At 34.8% G+C, this 16,501-nt stretch overlaps 1 protein-coding gene across 1 annotated transcript in view; it reads right to left on the bottom strand.

Annotated features, from left to right (window-relative positions):
* The window catches only part of LOC125650961 (DNA annealing helicase and endonuclease ZRANB3-like), a 45,594-nt gene that overhangs the window by 7,898 nt on the left and 21,195 nt on the right, over nt 1–16,501 (bottom strand). The window contains exons 11-17 of the mRNA XM_048879548.2: nt 14,754–15,921; nt 14,262–14,377; nt 11,418–11,548; nt 9,616–9,736; nt 6,689–6,787; nt 6,465–6,608; nt 1,386–1,489 (exon numbers count right to left, since the gene is read on the bottom strand). Coding sequence (XP_048735505.2) covers nt 1,386–1,489; nt 6,465–6,608; nt 6,689–6,787; nt 9,616–9,736; nt 11,418–11,548; nt 14,262–14,377; nt 14,754–15,921 — 1,883 coding nt within the window. The remainder of the gene's footprint in view (nt 1–1,385; nt 1,490–6,464; nt 6,609–6,688; nt 6,788–9,615; nt 9,737–11,417; nt 11,549–14,261; nt 14,378–14,753; nt 15,922–16,501) is intronic.

The following is a 16,501-nucleotide window of genomic DNA, read 5'->3' as shown; positions in this document are numbered from 1 at the left end:
CTTATAAAGTCTGTAAAATCCAGGAGTTTCCCACCCTGGGCCCCAACCAGGGTTTTGCCCCCTGCCTAATAAACTAATAAAGTGACAACCCCCCCCCCCCCCTTCGCAATTATTGGATACACCCCTGTACTATGCTCGCTGGGATTTCCTGCCGATATCGGTCACAGTGGCTCAGTAGTAGAGCTTTCACGCCATAGACGGGAGGTCGAGCCCGCTCGTGTCATGGCCGCGTCAAACCTAAATTGTTAAAATAGGTAGTGATTGCTCCTTCGTCAAAAATTCGTCATTTAGAAGCGAGAACCACAGGTCTTTTGGATATGACCTTTAAAACAGAGACCGTGTTGCAGCAGGCATTGGCACGATAGATAACCCTCACTGCTGCAGCCCTGAGCGCTAAGCCTAGATCTAAATTTGTGGTACTTCACCTGCAGTTGGTGACGTCTCAATATGAGTGAAAAATTCTTGACAAGACGTAAAACAATCAATCAACCTACTGATAAATTGATTGCATATTGTTTAACATCCCACACAAGAATTTTTTACTCATATGGAAACATCACCATCAATCAGTCACCTCAAGTGTGGATAGCTTGTATAGATCTTATGTACATACCCCCCTTCTAGAATGAAATTATCTTTATACAGAACCAATAATTTATCCAAAATATATTTTTCCCCCACCAATCACCCTCATAAGTCATTCTGAATAGTGGAAAACTTTTTAGTGCAAAATTATTTTTCAACCTAGCTTTATTTTAGCATGTGACAAGGCATTGTGTACACATGCTTGAATGGTAGCTTACGAGTTGAAGAATATTAAGATCCAATGAATTTTGGCTGTTTCATAATGATTTGATTATTTACATATTGGAGGGTCACATTTTCCACACTTTTTTTGTTTCAGTAGTAATTTTCTTGAGATCGAATTTCTACTATTAAATTGACTTTATTGATAAAATTTTAAACTCTTGTGAATAGATGAACAAAGTGAAAAAGCGTACAGTATCTATGTAGGCTATGTCTCCGAGTGAAACATTACTGTACTGCCAAGTTTCACCTTTAAAAAAAATGGCCAAAATCCTATTGTGGTATATGCACACATTTCTCACACCAAAACATTCTTGAAAAAAACCTGCATATTACATGTATATTCAGCAAAATATGATATTTCCTTGTGTACAGCAATTAGCACATAGACAAACCATGGCCACTCTAGGTAAATAACACCTGTTTTGATTAGGTCCTGACTACTTTTTCATTCACTGTACAGTCAAGAAATGGGTCTTTAAATGTTGTAAGAGTTAGACAGGGATGCCCATCCCTCAGATTAAGTTTACCTTATCTGTTTGTACAGAGAGTGTGCATCCCTGGATTGTTAAGTTTACCTTATCTGTTTGTACAGAGAGTGTGCATCAAAGTTGCACATCTGGCAGATTCCATGCTCTGCTTCATACACCTGGTCTCTGCAATAACTGGAGTTAGTTTGGATCTGTAAAAGAAACATTCAAGTATCCAAATCAATGATTCATTGCATGCAGTCTTATAATTTTTCACACACCAAATGTTGCTTTTAATTGAAAATGCTGACTGAGACACACACATAAATTGCTTTCTGAAAATCATTATCTTTTCACAAATAAGAGGTGAGATCAAAAGATCAACAAGATATGATTATAATCTGCTGATTTTAAAGTCTCCCAAATTAAGTACTGGCTGTATAAAAGTGGGCTTTCTCCGATTACTACCCCTTCCCCTATTAATAAACCCCTTGCACAAAATCCATGTCAATTTTAATTCTATTTAAAAATCTAGATCACAAAGACCTTGATTCTGAATGTTTTTCAAAAAATCCCTTTGTTTCCTTTAGCAAAAGTGCTGTCACTTGACCTCAATCCTAGTTTATAATCCCAACATCCTCTCATCATTTCTGAAGATCCCATGTCTCTATCAGTCCCAGTTCTAAAGCTATACAGGTTTTTATAATCAAGGTCACTGGAGTCACTTGATCTTGATACTAATTTGCACTCGGATCACCTCGGCCGACCCCATCTAACCTCGGATGTATGATTTTTTTCCACTATAGTACGTATACAGTGACGTATAACGTTACTGATCAACTGGAACTACTGACAGCTCCCGTGAAATTCTGTTCATTTTAACATATAACACTCCTAATGTTTGTAACTGTTTCTCTGAGAGAATTGTTTTTTTTCTCGAAATAGAGGATAATTTTCTAAGGCAAACTCGATAAATTCATTTTTTAAAAAGCCATTTAGATACAGTGGAGCCTCGGTAATCCGGACGCCATTAATCCGGACGCTTCACCTTCCGGACGATTTTTCTAGGGAACGGAATTTCTATACATTATTTTGCATCATTAATCCGGAAATTCGTGTTCCGGATCCGGACGGTCACTTTTTACTACAAAACGTTATTATATATTGAAAATTATACCGTTAATCTGGACGGTAATTTTGTTTAGGGAAGGTCTGTGTCGGACAATTTTAGCAAGGCGTCAATTATAAAGAAAACAAGCCAAACTGTCTAATTGAAGCGATTACCTGTACCCTGTCAATACCTCCCTATAATTAGGTGGTGTGTGATGATATGTCAGTTAGATAGCACGTGCCGATCAAGACATTGTATTGCCAATTTTCGCACATAAGGTCTTTATTGCATGTAGTGTTGGATCTTGTAATTAAATCTGTAGCATATTATTTTATAGTCTTGATCAATAGCCTAATAGTATTAATAAATTAAACATCATGCCGTAATGATAATTTTTTAACTGCTACACATATTAATTGTACTGATTCGTAAATTGATTATCGGCTTATGCAAATCTAAAGAGTGTAGATTATACTTCTAAATTCTGGATTTTATACTGTTGATTAGAGTGAAATATACATGCATGTTCATGCACATGTATATGTAGTAAGTTTTTAACATTTAGAATGTCACACACGTAGAATGTACCTGTGTACGATTGATTCTTGTTACGATGTTGTAGAGCTTTATTGCTTTCGAATTTTTAAACTCTGGGTAGAAGTGAGAAAATTATCATTTTAAGGAAAATGACAATTAAATTTTGTATGTACCCGTAATGTTAGTTTCACCCGAGTTTTGTTCCGTTATTATCGCATCATGAAAATAATAGGTGCTCGTGGCTAGATCAAAGCAGTAGTAGGTCTTGAAATTATGATCTTAAAATGATTTTTGTTCTCCCGATATTATCTTGGATAATTATAGAATAAGAAATATAAACTCTGGCAGATTGAATTTTGGTTAAAGAATGTTGTCAACTGACATGATAATCACGAAATGTTTATATCAACATTGGATGATGAAGATTGTTTTAACAGACCGCCATCAATCATAACAGATGGAAATTACCGGCCTCGTTAAGAAGTAAAAATGTGATGAAATGTTTGAAGTGTAAATTATTATGTTAGTTACTAATGATTCATTTACTTGTAGTTACATAAAGTGCTTCATTATTTGTTTTAGTGCATACGGCAAACAGTTTTGTATATTTATTTGTAGGGCTCATATATATGTACAATGTAAGCACAAACAAATACACTGAACAGGTACATTAAATTTTAGTGCTTTGAAATACATGTAAATGTTAACATCATAATAATTTATTTACTAATGCAAATGGTCAAATCCAATGATAGAATGTGTTTAATTCACTATGCATCAATAAAGTAGGCATATATTGGTTACTTATGTAAAGATAGAAAATATGCGATTCAATTATCCGGACGCTTCATTTATCCGGACGATTTTGCTGGGAACCAAAGTGTCCGGATTAACGAGGCTCCACTGTATCTACTTTCTTAAAGCGGCAGTTTTTCCAGGAAAGTAAATAGACGACCGCATTACAAATGTTAGGCGTATCTACATATCAATTCATGTCAAACATCCAAGGTTAGATGTAGGGTACCAGAATCTGCCAAAGTTTTCTGAATGACTAGTTTGTTGGTCCCATCATTCTCTCATCATTTCTGAAGATCCCAGGTCCCTATCAGACCTGATTCTGAAGTTATATCAGTTTTTTATGTTCAAGGTAAGAGGTCAAGTTCACTGGAGTCATTTGACCTTGATACTAGTTTATAGGTCACAACATCCTTTTATCATTTCTGAAGATTTCATGATTGTATTGGTCCCAGTTCTAAAATAATATAACTTTTAATCATCAAGGTCACTGGTCATTTGATACTAGTTTGTATCCTCTAATCATTTCTGAAGATCCCAGGTCTTCTATGTTCAGCATCAAGGTCATTGGAGTCACTTCACTTTGATACTAATTTTAGATCATCCTTCCTAAAGATCCCATGTCTCTATTAGACCTGGTTCTGAAGTAATACCAATTCCATGTTCTAAAGTCAGAGGTCAAGGTCACTGGAGTCACTTGACCTTGATACTAGTTTGTAAATCCTTTCATCCTCTAATCATTCTGAAGATTTCAAGTACCTATAGGTCCTAGTTCTAAAGTAATACGAGAATTCATGATCAAGGTCAAAATTCAAGGTCACTGGAGTCATTCAACCTTGATACTAGTTTGTATCCTCTTCATCATTTCTGTAGATTCAATGTCTATCAATTATGGTTCTAAAGTTATACTAGTTTTATGTTCAAGTTCAATAGTTTGTAGGTCCTATCATTCTCTTATCATTTTTAAAGATCCCACGTCACCATTAGTCCCCATTTTAAAGTTACACCAGTTTAAAATTCATGGTTAGAAGTCAAAGTCACTGGAGTTTCTTGACCTTGATACTAGTTAGAAGGCCCAGTCATTAACTTCTCATTTCCTCAGGACTCTAGCTATCATATTTGTCTAGTTATATCTGTTGAATTTTGAAATTAATAATTCCCCCATAGAGTTCTATGTTATACCCCCCCCCCCCCCCCCTCTCCCCAATGTGCCCTAACCACTTCAATCTGAAAACAAAACCATTTCTGTACAACTAGATACATTGGCCTATCATATCTTTGGATATCTATAGTCTGTCAAAGGGTTAAGAAGAACAGCTGCAGACATTTTTAAGTGTGAAAAAGAAGGAAAAGAAGCAGAAGAACAGCAGAGGCCCATCAGCCACATCGCTCATTTGAGTCATCTTGACCCTGCTGTTGTTCAGCCATTTTTTTTTTTAAATCAATCTTTATTCCCATGAAAACTTTGACCCCATATTGTGGCCTCAACGTAGCCCCAAATGATCACAATATAACTAAAACTGAATTCACAAAACACAGACGCCTCCACACTGATGACTAACATGATCTTGTTGTTCTGGAGAAGACCAAGGTCATAGATCATGATATCTTGCCATAAGAAATATGTGTACAAAATATGAAAGCTCTATCTCAAATAGTTCAGGTGATATTCAATAAGTCAGATCTTTAAAAACTTCAGTCAAAGTCACAAGAGTAAATATCCTCTAGCCCATGGATAGGGAATTTCAAAATTTTAGTTCACACAACTACATGCTTTTTATATCCATGTATACAGTATATCTTTACAAAACAGAAGTAATGAAGAATATATTTTCACTGTATACCCATTAAGCCCACTATAAAGCCTGACCCTTGGCCTCGAGGTCATGAATTAAATTTACAATTTTGGTATGTAGGGATCCATGCTCTTCATAAAAACCATGCATTTAGTTTTTCTTCAAGGTGTGCATGGGTAAAGAAGAATTTTTTTTTTAAAGAATTAATGCATTTTCATTATAATCCAAAACACCCACTCTAGTACCAGAATTCCTGACCCAGGGGACATGAAATTCACATTTATGGTAGAGGCATTCTTGATCATCATGATTATAAACACAGTTTGCTACGTGTCCCCGAGTAAAGAAGATTTTTATTAAAGATTTCACAATTTTAGTACAGGCTTCTTTCCTCATTATTACTATAATTATGCTCAATTTCTTGTTTGCTGTCATGGAGTGCATCCGATGCATTTTCACTATGGGAATTTATGCTTCACATAAACCCATCCTAGCACAGTAACCCCTGAAATTCCATAATTTTGGCAGAGGCTTCCTTGCTCATAGTGACTATACACACAGTTTGTCTGCCAAAATGTTCTTGAGTAAAGAAGATTTTAAAAGATTTCATTCATTTTCAAGGTTCTGATCCTAATCTTCAGCCCCAAGGGATACAGTGACCAAGACATTCACAATTTTAATTCCCCTAACCCCAAAGATTTTAGTTCCCCTTACCCTAAAGATTTTCCACACCCAATCTGATTTTAAAACAATGGCCATGAACTTGCACAGAAGAAATTCATTTTGCTCAAATATTAATACACAGCAGACGATGGATGACGATGAACAACTACCAATCACAATAAAATAGGTAGTTAGGGTCAGCAACTATGCTTAGATTCTGAACAGTCTATTAGTGACTTTGCATTTCAAGTATTCAATGAAACATCTATCTAGATTTCTTCATACCCAGTATTTGTCCATACAAATCTGTGAACAAAACCTGGTTGCCCAAGCAGTTTCTACGCTTTTCAAGGTCTCTTTCTTGAGCAGGCGATTGTCACAAGGCTTACTGCAATTCAAACATATTGGAATTCCATCTGACGTGGTAGCCTATAAAGAAAAGAAATCTGCTTGCAAACTTTGACTGATCTGAGGCAATAAAATGCTCTGTTCAGTTAATTCTTGTATACCTGTAATAAGCTGGTTTCTGAGTGATACGATCGTTTAACAACTCTGATATCGCCCTGCACTTCATCAGCTTTTGCTAGTGACTCAGTTGCAATGTCTTCCTGATGAAGAGAAAAAGACAACCCAAGATTTTTAAAAAAAGTAATATTCAGTCCAAAGTAATGATTTTGAACAGAATACTGTAGATGTACTTTTGTCTGTGTTGTCGTGATTCCACAGATTTGTATTCTCGGTTTAGTCTGCAAGGTTATAATTCCACAGATTAGTATTCTCAGTTTAGTCTGCAAGGTTATAATTCCACAGATTTGTATTCTCAGTTTAGTCTGCAAGGGTATAATTCCACAGATCTGTATTCTCAGTTTAGTCTGCAAGATTATAATTCCACAGATCTGTATGTGGTACAAATGATTATCTTTGATTGTTTCTTTATACCTAAATATTAACATTCACTGAATCTTTTCTCTTATATTTCTATTGAAATTGACATTGCTTTCATCTGCAACAATGAATGTATGTTTGTTGCAAACTAGTTCGATCCGTTTTTTTTAGTACCATCTGTCTGCGTAATCATTACAAAATATGGAGCGCCATCAAGGTCAAAGGGTGCAATGGCTGATCCGTTTAACATAACAAATGGGTCAACCATATGACATTTTAGTACTTAAATCTAGTTTATATTTTCAAACAATACATAAAAATATAAATATAACCAATAAAATGTCTTTGTTTCATTGGGTGATGAAGGTAGCAATCATTGCAGAAAAATTTTACATAACCCACTTGTTTTTTCTGCAATGCTAGCTACCTTCATCACCTGATGAAACAACAAAGAAAACATTTTATTGTTTAAATAGCATTTCAATTCAGCACTATTATAACAAATTAATAGTCAATCTGTTAGGATTGGTGTGAATTGTATATTCTTAACTGCAATTATTGCTTTTAGAAAGCATTGTAATTGTTTTTATTTTTACAACTATATACTGTATTTTTCTATCATAAATGTTTGAATGGGCTTTTGCGCAAATCATGTGATCATGTCTTATAAATAGCAAGGCCATGCAGTAGCACAGCGTTGCTAGTAGTACTCGAATAGTAGCTGTGTTAATAGGTAAATGGCGGAAAGTGACATTTGCATGGAGGCAGGGACTGTGAAATGTATAATTACATGTACTGGCATAATAAAGTGCAAGCGAGCAGTGTTCCTACATGTTTCATATGTAGTAGCTTTAATTCGGAATATCTGACGAACAAAGAGAGAAAGAATATCCTAGACAAATAAATTAATCTAGTGCATTAAAGTTAATCAAGATTGAAGTAGTTAGTTTTCATGTCTCTCATGCTTGGTATTGATCACAACTTGCTAAAAACTTTGTTTTACACAAAAACACATCTTAATCAGGGAGTAATTATTTGTCCCAATCTGACCATTAATTTTGAAGAACATACCTTGTAATTCAAGACATTTTGAATGACATAAAATATTTACATAAATCAATAATGATATAGATATGGGATGTGTACAAGTGGAATTCATAATCATACATGTCAATAATTTAAATATTTAATCAGCACCATTCTTTATGCAAAACCCTTTTTAAAATTTAAAATATGGATTTATGGTTGAACTCAAGGATAGGCAGGACAATAGCATGGGGGGGGGGGGGGGGGGGGGGGGGGAAATTGTCAATGAATTTTTCTCATACTTGTTAAAATCTTAACATAGGGGACCTTTAATACAAGTATGTCCAAATCATGTGGGGGTTCTTGTCATTGTAGGAAGTTAAGAGCAGAGAAGAGTTACCACCCCTTAAAATCAAGTAAAAACTGATTAACATTACATCATGGTCCTGTTAAACTTTCCATGAAATCCATTTATGTTTGAAATTCACACAGATTATAGAAAACGTATACCCATTCAATGCTATATTAGTATCTTTTAAAATTTTTATAATTTAGACAAACAAATAGTCAATAATACACAAAAATTTACAACGTACAAGTACCGTTTTCACTGTTGTAACAGATGTCTCCCTCACACGCAGGGTGACAATTTAGATGATAAATTTTAATGGCACAAGAAAGAGAACTCTCTAAAGCAATTCTGCATTTCATTTGATGTTAACATTGTCTTGTGAAATATGTTACGGAAATGTTTACACTTTACGTTATGTTTTTGCTTCATTTTATCATGACGCCATGATCGAAAAACTTTACGTCTCGTTAATGCTTGTTTAACTGCCTCAAACCAGTGTTTGCTTTGTTTAACATATACAGCTTATAGATGTATGACACTGAGTTTAAAACAAAATAGTGCATGTAGTTGAGGGTAACATTGATTTCATCCCTCAAAAACCATTAAAAATTTATTCGAATTTTCTGCAGAAAAAGTTGTTATGATTTAGTTGATGTTTTAAAAAATGAATATGGCACAAGTCAAGAAATGTTAGATTTATTTTTATGACACAGAGTTTCTGACATAATATATTGTGATGTCTCCCTGCTAAACAGCCCACAATTGTATATCATGACACGGAGTCTCTGACATAATATATTGCGATGTCTCCCTGCTACACAGCCAACAATTGTATATCATGACACGGAGTCTCTGACATAATATATTGTGATGTCTCCCTGCTACACAGCCCACAATTGTATATCATGACACAAAGTCTCTGACATAATATATTTCACTCACATGATCAGTGTTCTGTTAACTAAATCCACCGGTACGAAAGTCCACAAGTTTAAGACTACAGACAATGTGGAAATTCGCACCACACAGAACAAAAATCACATCTACAGTATACTATGGTATCAAACAAGCAATTACGTACACATAAACTCAATTGATGACTATTAGAAATTGAATATCACTACAATCAAATTTCTGTCGACAAGTACATAAACAAATATATTGGCAAGAAACCTTTGTTTTGTGACGGATAGTAGTTGTGCTTCTGTCGCTTTTTAGAGCTTCATATGCATCAAGGGGACTGTCAAAGAGCTTGGTTGATTTCACTATCAGTCGGCGCTTAGTTTCTGTTAAACTGAAATAGGACAGAAGAGAATAATTTATTTTATATGATGTTCTTGTTTCATTCACATTTTAAAAAGAATTTACTGGTCTGTGAACACCTGTCATTTAAGAAATAAGATATCATTTTTGAGTGTTATTGGGATATGTCATGAAGTTGGTCACATGATCAAATCCTGTAACGTAGATTTGATCACGTACCAGCTTTATGCCATATCCCAATAACACTCAAAAATGATATCTTATTTCTTATATCTATATTTCTATTTGATTTGTGTTCTTACCGAGCTTCCATGATTATGTAGCAGATGACCGAAATAACAATCATTCAACACAAAATATAGTTCATTAGATTTTTATCAAATAAATGATTAGGAACAAAATCTAAGAGAATATAAGATATAAATATTTAATTTAGAAGGTTAAAAAATACAAAACTGGTGTAAAATAAAGGTAATTTGAGCGTAAAGTCAACTGAATTAAAGACAAGAAGAGCAGAGTAAACTACATCCGTGATGTGATTTGGTCGTGATCTGTGATGTGGAAACTGTGGCGTTGGCCTATTTGAAGTTGGAAACACAATTACTGAATACAAATTTTGACAGAAATTCAGAGGATCTGAGAGAATTGATGGTGGATAGGTGGATTAAGTTAATGTTAAGCTCTTGGTCAGGTTTTTGCAAGTTTTGGAAGGGAAAAATGACATGTTCATCATTATGACTCATGGTTGAAGCTATGTAGGACAAATTTAGATGAAGTGCAGGTAAGTTGGCTTCTTTATTTTTCTTACCTTCAGTAAGAGAAAATAAATACGAACTGATAGATAGTTTTTGTTCATTTGAGAGATTTCTGTCGTAGGATTTTAGTGAAGACTCGCAACGGTCCCCTGACATAGGTCTACATAAATTTTTGGGCCTCAAAACTAGCCTCACTCATGCTGAGTCATGGCAGTTTATGAATGCTGTTGCCTGGAAACAACTGGTTATCATCATCATCAAGTCCTATAGATATAAGTCGTCTCCATTTCTTCGCTTCCAATATCAAAGTCATCGTATGAATTCACCATGTTGCAGAAGTTGCAGTTTTAGGCCTAGTTCTAGTAGTTGCAGACAGTATTTAAAATGAAACAACTGAACAGAATGTTTAATGTTTCTATTTCATTAATTGATGATATTCTTGTCTGTAGAAAATCCTTCCTATTTTTACCCAATTTTGCCCCCAGGGTTAAATTAAAAGTTCCAAAATCTTATTGCATACCTACAGGACATCACCTATTATATTTCAAAAGATGAATTGGTTACTGCTTAGAATAAAAGAGGAGTTTGAGGGAGAAGAAAGTGTGACAGACAGACCCAAAATTTCTTAAAGTGCAGGTATATTCATGTGGAAAACTGCAGGTACATATGTGAAAAATGTAACAAATGAGGGTATTGCGGTGTAAATAAGACAAAGAAATACAAAATCTTTACAAAATATTGTTCTAAAGCTAATTACTCTGGTGTGGCAGTTTTAAGTACTCTGATTAAGTACACATTTCCACAGACTGCATCCAATCCTACAATACACATATCAAAACTATCCACTAATTAGTATCCTGGCAGAACGACATCAGAATAAGAACAATCAAGTTTTACTGTTGGAAAATCACATATACTTTGGCGATGGTTTCAGTACTTTTAATATCTAATATTTACCTATTCCACTCTCTCATGAATTTCTGCACAAGTCTAAAATTTTGTGGAAGTAACAGGATATCTGGAAGGTTCCCTTGGTTGTTCATTTCCACATCCAATGGCATAAAGTTGGCTTGAAGGGAGTCACCATTCTAAAAGTTAAAGTTTAAATACATAGTCATGATATCATAACTTCAATCACATGCATTTAACAGTCTGCTACAACATCTTTTCCTGAACACCTATAAGTAAATTCATGAACCTGGTAGCTTGTTCTAGTCAGCAGATACCAAATTCATACCATATCCCAAAGAAATTCACTTACCATTGGACAGGTACATGGGTATAAATCTATATTAACACATATGGCTGGATTAATCTGCTTGTTTGTGCATATGTTTTCATGTAGGTGTATGTAAAAAAAAAAAAAAAAAAAGTTCTCATCTCTCTCTCTAAAAATAGTTCATACCATAACAAAATGTGTTTTTGAAACCCTTTGCCTCCAGTGGCTACAAAGAAACAATCAACAAGGTCAAAAATCAAGTACCAAAAGAAAGCCTTGTCAAAAGGAATGCACAAATGAAATACAGTGGAACCCCGTTATTACGTTCCCCCTTTATTACGTTAGTCCGCATATTATGTTGGAATTTCAAAGCACAAAACCATTTCTTAACAAACCTATATAAAATAGACCTCGTTATTACGTTGTCCTAAAATGCCGGGACTCGATATTACGTTGTAAAAATTCCGACAAAAACGTAATAAACCCCTAATTATTCAATAGTGATTCTCAAAATAATAAGCCATTCACACCTTGACTGCTTGAGGCAGTCACCACGTATATTTCCTGGTCTGTTTGGGGATTAGAGACGCTTGACTGATCACGCTTCGATAGATCTAGCAACATCAATACAGGTGAATACCCCGTATAGAAGCCAGTGATAAACAATTAAATAATGTTTATTTAGACATTGTACTCTATGAAATTTACTTCATTTTGCATATTTTGATAATCAAAGAAATAATTTCTCAACCACCTGCGTGTTCAGCATAGTGTGATTACCTTCGCTATTAAAACTCTATTTACGGACAGCTTTGAAACAAGAAAGACAAGATTTATCGTAGCAATGTTACAACAGCTTGGGTAACTGCTTGGACATAGGTGACTAAAGGTGTTCAATTAAAAAAAATGTTCATTGTTTGGACATGTAGCTTGGGTGTTCGTAAATCTCGTCCATACATACACCAATCTATCAGGCGATTCGTGCACGGCGTTTACCTCAGTGAATATTTTAAAATCCCATGATGCGCACGTGATTTTAGTGCCATCATTTAGCGTTATAAATGAAATATTCGTGCATCATTATATTTTTTTATATGTGGATTGCGCTTAAATTGTTCTCCATGCATGTTTACCGTTGGTGAGAAGTGTGTAAGTGTTGGGTATCGTGTGCGTTTTGTGTCTATAGTTTTGTTGTTTTTTGGGTGGGATTTTTTTTATTGTGTTGTGTATTGTGTAATTAGAGAACTTAATAAAAACGATGTTTTGTTATTTTTTTTTAATACGAATGTTGAATACGAACCGGAACGAGTTATTGAGAGAAATTTACATGAACGCATTGTTTTAAAGTTGAACAAAATGGCGGTCCAAACGAATGCAGAAAAAGCAACGTTTATCAAAACATCCTTATGTATCCTACACCGAAATAAAGAAAAGGGATAAGAACATGAAGAATTACGGACATTAAAGATAAGATGTAAATAAAACAAAGTATCATAGTCTTTTAAACAAAGAAACAGTAAAGATATATTCACACACCCCTTCACGGAGTACCAACGGACGATATACAATTTCCAAATGATAATTTTAACGGATTTCACTGGGAACGTTTATTACGTTGCCCCCGGTATTACGTTATTTTACCGTGACAAAATGGAAAACGTAATAACGGGGTTCCACTGTATGACAACCCTATCACTCAGCATTTAAAAGTTATGAGCAAGGTTAAAGTTTTATAATTTGGGTCACACTTCAAAGTCAAGGTACAAGGTCAAAGATCATGGTATAAAATGAAAGTCTTGTCTTAAGGAATATTTATATGAAATATGAAAGACCTTCCTTATATAGTTCAGGAGATATACTCTAGTCACAGGAACATAAAAATATCTGATAGCTCCTTAATCTGTATCTGTTACTCTCCAATACAGTAAAACACGCTTTTATTGAACATGCTTAAAACGAATTAATGCTTTATTGCAAATTGACATTTATTCCCCTATGAGAGGAAAATAAAAAATATCAGATATAGCAAAGTTTGGTTATAACAATCTGTTCTACACTGGCTCTAAAGGTTCATTATATCCATGTTTTACTGTATAATGAAGTTTGGTTATAACAATCTGTTTTTTTGCTGGTCCTGGAGGTTCATTATAACCATGTTTTACTGTATAATGAAGTTTGGTTATAACAATCTGTTTATCGCTGGCCCTGGAAGTTCATTATAACCATGTTTTACTGCATAATGAAGTTTGGTTATAACGATCTGTTTTACACTGGCCCTGGAGGTTCATTATAACCATGTTTTACTGTATAATGAAGTTTAGTTATAACGATCTGTTTAATGCTGGCTCTGGAGGTTCATTATAACCATGCTTTACTGTATAATGAAGTTTAGTTATAACGATCTGTTTAATGTTGGCCCTGGAGGTTCATTATAACCATGTTTTACTGTATAATGATTCAAATTTATCAAAATTTAATGCTATGTTTTACCTTTGTATCCTGTATAAACAGGGTTTACATAGGCAATGCCTGGTGCCCAATGCATTTGAGCTATCTATATAAATTACATTTAAAATTCATACCTCATTGTATAGGTATATTCTGTTTGTGTATGCACTGCACTTGTAGTAAAAGCTTTTATACACTGGAATGGCAGAAGTATCTTTTACAATGACAGTATCTTCAATCTTAGTAACACCTACAAGAAGGGAAATAAATTAATACTTTAAATTGGTTTTTCTTTCTTTCATCACCAATAGTCAATCCTGAAAAAGAGAGAGAGAGGAAGAAACTAAGGATAACCAGCAACCTTAACTGTCAATCTTACAAGTTATTCATAGAGTAAATAAAAGCACCACAAAGTGGAGTATCCCCTCACAACACTAATACTCGCATACTTATATTCACAACATCAAACTCAGTGTACCTCACACTGGCATTACAAATGCACTCACTCAACCAAACATACCACTGCATTACTTCTTCCTCTCAGGCTCCACAGAGAGGGAATAATAAATCTTCACATTTCAATCACGATATAAGGAATGAAAGGAAAGCATAAATATTACTCCTACCTTGTGACACAGCATTTTGATCCCATTCATCATCATGTATTTCTTTTGTAATGTCACAAACATCTTGTTTCATCTTGTCACTTGGTGTTGGTTGTAGTGAGTCCTCAATACCCTGATCATCTACTGTCTCCTGTCCACTACTGGTCACCTCCTGATCATCTATCATCTCCTGTCCACTACTGGTCACCTCCTGATCATCTATTGTCTCCTGTCCACTACTGGTCACCTCCTGATCATCTATCGTCTCCTGTCCACTACTGGTCGTATCTTCACTACAGGTCATCTCCTGATTCATGTTTCTACTGCTCTCCACCATGACATCTTTATCTTGAGAAGTTTGTACACTTGCTGAAAACTGGTCACTGCTTGTAGAGTTCTGTGATGAATGGCTGCTTTGATCAACATCTGCGTTTACTGGAGAGTAAGTCTCCAAGAAAAAACTCCTCCTTTGCTTTTGGTCGGATTTTGAAGAAGGATTTCTTTCAACACATTTTTCCTCACTGAAGCCTTCTCCCTCTGAATGGTCACATATATTGATCTTTTTATCTTTTTGGTCAGAAAACATGTCTTTAGTTACAGAACGTGAATCTACAAGGCAGACAGTGGAGTACAAACCCGGAGACTTGGACAACTCAGAATTACTTTCAGTAATACAAGAGTCATCGTCACATTTTAACACACCAAACTCTCCCTGTTGTTCAGTGTGGTTGTCATTGACCTTTGGATCTGGCAATTCTTGAGTAGAAATCAAAGTCTTGGATTTCTTGTGTTTTGGGGTATTACAAATTTCACAACAGGGAAGATCAGCATGATTTTGGAATGTACATCTTGCACAGCCCCAATTATCAATCAATGAGTGTGTCTGTTTTATCTGTGAAGTTTGTCTGGTCAATTTTGGCTTTTCAGAAACAAAGTCATTTTCCTCATCATTTTCCTCTCTGGTCCAAAACAATCTTTTCTTCTTACAATTAGTTTTACGCATCTTTTTCATTGAAGATCCCTGTGAATAAGACTTCTTCTCATCATCGCTATCTGAGATTTCCACTATGTCCTCTGAGTCAGATCTACTGTCCAGTAACTTCTCTCCTTTACTGACAGAAAACCCATCTTTCCTTTTCCTTTTCTTACCACTATCTATGAAATCCAAAATCGATGTTTGATCCTTTGACTGAAAATATACATCAACCACATAACAGGCATTCATGTGTCTTCCAAGTCAAGTGACTAACAATTTATACTGGATATTGTTGACAATCTATACTGGATATTGTTGACAATTCAAACTGGATATTGTTGACAATTTATACTGGATATTGTTGACAATTTAAACTGAATTTTGTAAAATGAAAATGTCACAATGAAACCCCAGCTGTTCCAGTGGTGGACTTTTCACTCTCACTTGTAACAACATACATGTAGTCCACAAATTACAATCACAAAGAGAACATTCTTGTGTCTTCTAGTCAATATATATTATTACTACAGTAACTTGATCCAAAGAATCTGATCACATTGAGTTGACAGGTGGGGATCAAACGAGACACTTCGCATTTAATCTGATGATCCGCGCCTGTCAGTGAGAAGTGATCCAACTCTTCTGATCAAGTTACTGTAGTAATGACAAATTCATTATATACCCCCTTATGTATTATTAAATCCATGTTTATAAGAAAATAAAATGTATTCCAAATTATCAAAAACAAACATAAAGAGAAATTATTTTTTGTGTACACAGTTTTGTTTGTGAT

Source organism: Ostrea edulis, chromosome 5, assembly GCF_947568905.1.
Source record: "Ostrea edulis chromosome 5, xbOstEdul1.1, whole genome shotgun sequence".
NCBI classification, from domain to species: domain Eukaryota; kingdom Metazoa; phylum Mollusca; class Bivalvia; order Ostreida; family Ostreidae; genus Ostrea; species Ostrea edulis.
The sequence above is the reverse complement of the archived record's forward strand: the minus strand, read 5'-3'. Positions and strand labels throughout refer to the sequence as shown.